The following is a 9064-nucleotide window of genomic DNA, read 5'->3' on the forward strand; positions in this document are numbered from 1 at the left end:
GTAATTCTTGTCCAATTCCCTACATGTGCGGCTCTTATATATTTTTAAAATTCAATGATTGTTAATTATCTTAGAATTTAAATATATTTTAATCCCTCAAATACCTTGAATTTTTATAATCGCACAATTTAAAAAATATCACATATTCAATGAAAATTGCACGAGAATTGCACGATTAAGAGGATTTAAGAATGGGGGAGGATGTAAAACCCGAAAGCTTCCATATTTGAAGGAACTTAATCTGTGAAGCTGACTAAAAATATTAATTAACTGTTACTAAACGTTGAGACTCGGGGACGGAGTAAGAGTGAGATGTGAATTCCTTATGCGACTTCATCCAGTTTGCTTTGCTTCTTCAGGGAAAGCCAAAGCAAGATAGGCCAAAAGGATTATTAAAGAGAATCATGGCGACTTCAATCTTCCCTTCTCCCTATCGTCTGAAGCTAACGTCACCGTCTCCCTCCAAAGCCAAAACTCATGGCGGCTTTCAAGCTCTTCGGCCCTTTTCAATCCCTCGTGCCGCCACCTCGGACCCTTTTGTCCTTCAAATTGCAGAAACCCTGGAGGACTCTGTCTCACCCCTCTCTTCTTCTTCTTCTTCCTCACCACCTCCAGCCCTCCAGAAGCTCCGAGATAACTCTGCTGAATCCGTCCTCTCCATTTCTTGGCCTTCTCGCAAAGACGAACCTTTTCGCTTCATTGATACTTCTTTAATCAGATATTCCCAAATTCATCCTGTTTCAGTCCCTCCCCTTTCCGACGACCTAATTGGCATCTCCTCCGATACCCAATTCCCCAATCTTGTTATCATCGATGGTCACATTATCCACTCTGCCTCCGAACTCTCTGGATTGCCGGATGGCGTTTACGTTGGCAGCATTTTGAACCTCTCCTCGGAGACAGTCATGGAGAGGGTGCTCGAGTTCGTCTCTGGATTCCACGAAGGAGACCTCTTTTGGTCTCTGAATGGGATTGGAGCCCCGGATGTTACTGTTGTGTTTGTTCCTGCAGGGTGTCGGGTTGAGAATCCCCTACATTTCAGGTTTTATTCTCGTGAAGGAGGGGACAGTGGGTCGAAAGAGCTGCCGTTGTCGAATCCCAGGGTACTGGTGGTTGTGGAGAAGGGAGGGGAAATTGGGATAATTGAGGAGTACTCGGGTGTGGATAGGGATAAGCACTATTGGGCTAATTCTGTTACCGAGTTTGTCGTTGGAGAAGGGGCAAAAGTTCATCATTCTTACATTCAGGAACAGTCCGCAAGTGCTGCCCATATCAAATGGACCACCGTTCGACAGGTGAGCTTCAATTTAAACTTTCTTTTAATTTTTTAATGGGGAGAAAGAACTATTCTGGGTATTATTAGTATGTTATCATGGATGAAATAGAACCGCAATCATCCCATTAGTTATCAGGAAATCATTCTTGGCAATCACTGTTCCATAACATGCTTAGGATATACTAAACTGTAAATGTAGGTTTTACTTTGTTTATAGAACAATTAGACGCATAAGGTTGATCCATTTCCATGTATGTTAGTTTACTTGTAGTCTTTAGAATGGAGGCACTACTTTTTAGTACAAACCAGCATGAAAAAGAGATAGGTCTAGCTTGAGGATGCAACATTTCTGCCTCCTTGTTGAAAACAATGTTTCTGGTAACTTAAGGTATCTGTAGAGTCTGTACTGAGAATGCATCCTTATTATAGAGTAGGTCCTTGTTTAAATTGTGCATTTCTCAGCTATTTATTAAAGCTCAGTTTGGATCCTGATTCCTGAGAGCTCAAACTGACGAGATTTGGACACTTTTTCTTGTCTTAACATAGAAAAGCATCACGGGAGCTTCAGATATTTTCTCCATATCCAATTCAAATCTCCAAAAAAAAACGTAGAAATTATTAATCCCATGATATACGACCTTTTGGCCTGAGTGAGGTACAGGGGAAAAGGAATAAAATAGGGGGAAAGAAGAGAAAAGGGGAGGTAGAGAATTAGGGGTGTCAACCGGTCGGGCCGGTCCGGTTCAGTGGGGCTTAATCGGGCTTGAAGACTTTCAAAGGCTGCATCGTGTCCGCCCATTTAACTAATCGGGCTTAGTTATTGAGGGCATGGTACGCTTTATATTCGGTTGGTCGGCCTCGGGCTATAATCGGGCTACCTTAATCGGGCTTTAGGCGGGCCTTAATTGGGCTACGGACATGTTTAATGTTAAACGGGTTTTAACCAATTTTTAAACGGGCCTTCTTTAAAATGTGCTCTTATATTCCAGCCCACTCATGCAAGCCCAAAAAAATGATAATAAATCAATAAATGATACCAAATATAACCATTATTTAAAATGCGAACATGTCTTTACTTTTTAGTTTTTACTCTTTAATTTGGGGGGTAAAATAGGTTCTACAATCATTAAAGGGTCGGGCCAAGTCGGTGCACAATAGGCCGGTCTCGGTCGGATGTTATTCGGTTGGTCTCGGTCGGGCGCCCGACGGTCTAAGTAGCAAAACCGAGACCGACCGTTTGTAAACGGGCTAGGCTCAAGCCCGACACGTTTAATAAATGGTCAAGGCCGGGCCGGTCTATAAACGATCGGTTTAGTCGGGTTGGGCCAAGAATTGACACCCCTATAGAGAATGAGGATGTTTCTGTTTCTGCTGCCGGGGACTCCCTAAAAAAGGTGAGAGTGAAAACCGCCAACAACAAAATTAAAATCGCAGGAGACAAGGCTGTAGTCACAGCAGAGAGTGGAAAAGTTGTCTCTCAAAAATTCGAAACACGAGCTGCCAAGAACTCACCTATCATTGATGGAATCTAAACTGCCAGTTAAAACTATATCTAATACTGATCTATTCTACATACGACCCCATACTCATGGGACTTCAAACCCCAATTATTCCAACAGACATTAGAGTCTTTTAATTCAACTCAGCAACCATATGTAAATGGAAAATATGAGTTGTTAGACAATATAGGAGTGGAGATTCATGATAGATGTTTTTGCTGGACAAATCAGTGAACTGTGAATTACGTACAACTATAACTACTGAACCTTATCCCTACCTAATGGGGTTGGCTACGTGGAATCCTTGCCCTCCAATTAGCTCTATTCGAGGTCATACTTGATACAAGGTCTAAGCTATGCATGTCTCACTACTTCTCCTACGCATAGTTTTTAAGGCGCTGGTAAGGCGACGCCTTAGTAACGCCTTGGCGCTGATGCGGTCTAGAGATGGTAAGACAGTGCTCCGCCTTATGTGAAGTGGCACCTTATGGGGGTTTTTTTTTTTAAACATATTTTAAAATTACTTGATGAAGATTCCAAATATAGATTTTTTATTGGTAGGTGTATGGTTTTGTTAACACTTGAGATGTATGGGATCAACTTTACTCCACCAAAAATAACCAAAACAAACAAAATAAAAACACGATTCCCAAACAGGGTTTGGATTTTGTCAAAGGGTTTTAAGGAAGGATTTTGAGAAGGAATCAAGGAACAAGGAAGAACCACTGATCCAGGCGACCATTTTGCTCCGGCAGCGGTGAGCTTGCTTCGGTAACAGTGAGCTTCATTCTTCTTTGATAGGAGTAGAAATATAGTGGATGACCTTAGGGCTTAGGCACTCATTTTGGCATCATAGAGGTAAGTATAATAAATACTTATATTTTTTATGTCTTCTTTTCTTTTTATTTATAATTTTGTTCCATAATTATGTACTTATATTATATGTTAATATGATTGATGATTGATGATTGAATATTGAATATTGAATATTGAATATTGATGATTGATGATTGATGATTGATGATTGATGATTGATGAAGATGAACTTAGTTTATTCACTTTATTGATTTGTTTTCTTGATGAATATCTTACATTGGTATGAATATGAACCTTTAATATTTATTTAACATCTGAGTAATAGGATTCAACTAGGATTTGAGCCAAATAGATTGGTTTTATAAAATAATTACACAGGAACGCTTTAGCCGATAAGGTGACGCTTTATGCCCGCCTTATCTCTAAGGCGCTCCGAAAGACCCTCAAACGCTTCCGTCGCCTTACTGCCTTAAAAACTATGCTCCTACGGTTATTTTAGGTCTGCCCTTAGATCTTTTAGTTCCTCCAAATCTGAATCAAATCACTCCTCTGTACTGGAGCATCCAATGGCCTCCATTGAACATGACCATGCCACCTCAAATGACTTTCTCGTGGCTTATCATCAATTGGAACTACTCCTAAATCTTCTCTAATATCATCATTCCTTACTTTACCCTTCCTAGTTTTGCCACACATCCATCTCAACATCCTCATCTCTGCTACACTGGGATGTTTAGAACTCCTCCCAAACTGTGAATTACCCTACCTCCGTCGAAAGTCTTGTGGAACTTGTGAAGTAGATCTTTTGCTCCTATGTTGTTATTCTTCTACCAAAAGAAAAACTACTACTTATATGAGTTGTGCAATTGAAAAATTTTGAGGAAGCTTTTGATTAATTTAATAAGTTAGAGCAAAAGCTTTTTGTGGCACATCATTCTTCTGTATCGGACGAGTTCATTAGTAGAATAGTGATGCAGTAATACTGGTGTGTTCTAGCTTGAACCAATTTGGAAGCCCAGCCCAAGATGAATGGGTTCAAATTCGATATTTAGTCTAGTAGGATATTTAGGGAGTTCTTTTATTTGGGAGAATATATTGTAATCTTATATTTTTTGTAGATTATGTAGGAGATGGATTACTTATTTCAGTTTCCTTGTTAAGTAAGTTTCGTAGGTAGAGTAGTTTTTGTTTCTTTGTTTGGAGTTTTCTTTATACATTAGCATGTAACCTATGATGGTTTTAGAGAATGAATATGGAGTATTGAGTTTTGTGTGATTATAGCCTGTGTGGCCTTTGAGCCAGCTGGTTGGCTGTAGAGTGTTCTTCTTATCTACTCTCCCTCTGTCCCATCTCTTCTTCATTTGCTCTCAGGTACAAGTTGCTTCTTGTGTCTCTCTGTTCTTCCTTTCTTTTCCTTAGTCTATTTCCCTATTCCAGTTACTATGTTATTATTCCTTATTTTTCCCTTTCTTTCTTCTGAGTTCTCTCTTTCCCCCTCACTTAATAAGCTTACTGTGGCCATGAGTGGTTTCTGAACCGGCAGTTTCCGGACTTGTTGTAGATCGTTGGAACTCCATTTAGACAACCCAGGAGGATCTGATATTCCAGGGGTTGGGTCACATCTTTCGGATGATTCATACTGCAGAACCTTAAGCCCTAACTCCTCTCCGGTTGTGAGATCTAGTGCTACAAATGACTGTGCCTCTGCCTTTTTTATCAGCGACGGTTTTCAGGACATTATTCTGTTAATTGAATCATTGTTTTGGTGTGTTCATACCTGGTATTCAGAGGGCCCTTCGAAGAGAATCCCCAAAATTTCCATCTTGATTGGGTCTCATGTATAGGAAATTCCTCCTTCCTAGTGAAACCTCCCACTGCTGGTTTTGGTGTCGTGAGCTTAGTTGGCATGGCGTCTAGGCAACCGACGGCGTTGGAGGGGGTCTAGACAAAAGGTGACCAAGGTGCCCACCTAGGCAACCGACGCATCCAAGGCAACCAAGGTGCCTAGGCGAAGCCTTGATAACTATGGTTGTGAGGTTGAAGACAACCTCTCCTTGCCCCCTTCTTCGATTTATTTAATCCCTTGTTACTCAGTTCACAATAACACCCCTCCCTTTTTCTTTACCCCATCTATCCCCTTAATCTGTGTTCATTCCAACTTTGTTCCTGTTTAATAAATATAAATCCATGTGCATTCTTTTCCTATTTTAGTTACCAAATAGCCCTTTGAAATTTCTGGTTAATTAACAGATTGCCATTACCTCCTTATAATTGGGTTAGCTTTGGGTGTCCCAAATCAGGGTTTCATGACCCTGGATCGCATCAAAGAGTTTGTTTCGGATTGGGACCATTGTTATTGAGGACACTGATTTGTTGTATTTTGATTTTGTGTTCCACCCAAATGGCCTCAATTGTATATTGTATACCTTCTTGTTTATCTGGAACCTATTATGTTATGGAAGAAGACATGGAGATTTTGGTTAAAAGCAAATTCTCAGTTTACATAGTTACATATCATAATCCACATGGTCTACATTGGGGAAAGAAAAAAAAAAACAAAAAACTTAGAATCTCAAACATTGGGACATAATTACAAATCCAATCTATTTAATAGTTCTTTTTTGTAGATTATCTATGTATCAAGATTGGGGTGCCAGCAGTGACGGTAACGGAGAAAAAATAAGCCCAAAATGAAAAACGATCTGAAACAAAATGCTGCTAATTGGTTGTTACATTATATTTATTATATAAATGATGTCTGTAAAGAGAACTACTTCTAACAATATCCTTTGTTTAGTTCCATATGATTTCATACCAAAATGATGAGCTGTGATATGGTGCAAGATTAATTACTCACTGCAAAAAATAATGGCCTACTACCTGCTGCTATTATGTTAAATTTGTATCAATGCTATGTTTATAGTGTAATCTATTTTGTCCTTGATAATTAATGATCACACAAATAAGTCTTTGTTTGATATGCCTAAAACTTGTCCAATCTAGATAGCATTGTAAACCATGATTGGCTGATGTTCAGCGTGGTATTAGATTATCTTTTTTTTTTTTGCGGGGGGGGGGGGGTGGAGTACTCAAATAGATAATCAAGGTTGGTCCCTGGAGGATGTTTATTGTGGAAAATTAGCTGCTATGCCAGGTGTTAACCTTTTCTCATAACTCTGGATCAAAGTTGCATGGCTAACTCCGTAATTACGCTAATTATAGTATTTACGGTCTTTTCTTAGGAATCAAATAGTACCTATGAGCTCGTAGAGATAAGCGCCGGTGCAAAATTGAGCAGACATAACCTTCATGTTCAGCAAGTGGGGCCAGACACTGTAACGGAGTTGTCGACACTCCACTTATCTGTAACTGATCAAACACAAGATCTGCATAGCAAATTGGTCTTGGATCATCCTAGAGGCTATTCAAGACAACTTCACAAGTGTATTGTGGCTCATTCGTCTGGGCAAGCTGTGTTTGATGGGAACATAAAGGTCAACAGGTACTTTCATTCTTTTGGTTTATTTTTCCATGCCAGAAGTAATCAGCATTGTCTCTTTAGGACAACCTCCAGTCCATAATCAATGACTAACAAAATGATGATTATTGTTTTGGTCCAAATATACGGCCTAATCCTAAGTTTCTATGGTCATTATGTGCATCAACTGGTAACTTTATTACTAAATTGATCCTACCTTATTTTTGGATAAATCCTCCAAATGGTAAGGTTTTGCCCAGTTTCTTTTTGTCAATTAATGTGAGTTCAGGTTGCATTTATAGTTAATCGCATTTTGGGTACCTGGCACATTTGTAAGGGCAAAATATATCTAGTGGGCACAACTACATAACTTGTTTTGATCGCTCCAGAAATCTGCCATGTGGCATATCGGATGTGGCTCAAAGTTTGTGGACAAGTAGCCCCAATGAGCTCTCTCACATGTCAATTTTCAGCCCAATTGGAATTTGCCAGGTGGATAAATATAGCCCTGCAACTCCAGGATCTATGGGAGATTGTACAGTAGCTGTCAGATTACCTTAGGCATAGACATACATGGGTATGCATGCCAATACATGGGGGAGTATATGGTTGAATATGAATATGAAATTTAACAAGTGGCCTATCTAGACCTTTGGCTATCTGATGCTTGGAAGTGTAGTGGCAAAATCAAAAGAAGCTTATCTTGACAGGGTTGTGAAGTAGAATTTTCCCTATTTCTGAATTTTTGAACTTTATCATCTACAAAATGGTGCGTGCTTAAAATTGAAATTCTAACTTTTTTTTTGGTACTAAGTTTTATCTATAAGAGATACTAGCTTGTCAGACCTATAAGGGTACCAACTACCAAGCATTTGACATTACTTAAGGAACCAGTTTGTTTATTTATATGTACGTACAAAATTTCCTCCTTATTCTATCCCAATTTATACAGTAAAATGAGTTCCAGCCATGTGTTACCTAGGACATAAGAAGGACCTGATCTCTTGGGAATGCCAACTAAATGAGAAAATAGAGGAGGAAAAAAAAAGCGGTGGGGGGAGGGCTACTCATGTGCAGTAGTAAAAATTGGTAATTTGAATTCTTTGTCCATCACCTATTCTTTGTTATGAAAAACTACAATAACATGGGTGAAGCTTTAATCTCTTTCATTAGTGTAGAGATATAAATATAAATGTCTGATGCTGGACAGTTAAGACCTTGTCTGACCTGTATATGTGTGTAAAGAGAAGAAAAGGAGAGAGAGAGAGAGAGAGAGAGTCCTGCGATTGTGGAGCAAGGAAGTCCAATCGATTTTATTGGGGCTGCCATCCTTCATTCGTTAAACATAATAGCTATTACAAATCCTACTAAGAATAGGAAAGAACAAAATAGAACAAAATAAGAAACTAATACTAATTGCTAACTCTAACTGTGTTCAGTCCTAATAGGACTAGGACTATGATGCAGATATGTACCCGTGGAGGTGATCTATACCCATTTGGGTATCCAGACAGAGATGAACCAGATCCATATTAGAGTCCTTGGTCTAATAGGATTTAGGAATATAATATATTTTATTTTTATTTGATTCACTTCACTTTTTTCTAGAAAGTAGGATATGTAGGTTATAATAGATTGGTTCCCTAGTTTCCTTCTAGGATTTGTTTCCATATTAGAGTCTTTTAGTTTCCTATTTATATGCTTGTAAGCATTTGAGAAAGAGAATAGAAGAATGAATTGAGTTGGTAGTGAGTGGTGTCTCCGTGGCCTGGCAGCCCTTGGTTGTGTGCCCCATTCCCCCCTACTCTTGTGTGAATCCTCTCTACTGCAACTTTGAGTTCATATTAAGGATTCAACCTACCCAACTGCCCCTCCATCAACTTGGTATCAGAGCCGAAGGATCCCCATTCCTTCCCCTTCCATCTCTCTTCCTCCATCCACAGTCTTTTCCTTGCTTCTGCAGAGAAGTCAAGATTAAAGAAAAAAAAAAAAAAA

At 39.2% G+C, this 9064-nt stretch overlaps 1 protein-coding gene across 1 annotated transcript; it reads left to right on the forward strand.

Moving 5' to 3' along the window:
• Positions 1 to 237: 237 nt before the first annotated feature.
• LOC122078753 (protein ABCI7, chloroplastic) lies at positions 238 to 7093 on the forward strand (the record flags this gene model as incomplete). The annotated part of the gene is given in 2 exon segments (XM_042644870.1): positions 238 to 1295; positions 6834 to 7093. Coding segments are annotated over 2 exon segments (1151 nt in total), but the record flags the coding sequence as incomplete, so codon positions are not given.
• Between the last annotated feature and the right edge of the window lie 1971 nt (positions 7094 to 9064).

Source organism: Macadamia integrifolia, chromosome 5, assembly GCF_013358625.1.
Source record: "Macadamia integrifolia cultivar HAES 741 chromosome 5, SCU_Mint_v3, whole genome shotgun sequence".
NCBI classification, from domain to species: domain Eukaryota; kingdom Viridiplantae; phylum Streptophyta; class Magnoliopsida; order Proteales; family Proteaceae; genus Macadamia; species Macadamia integrifolia.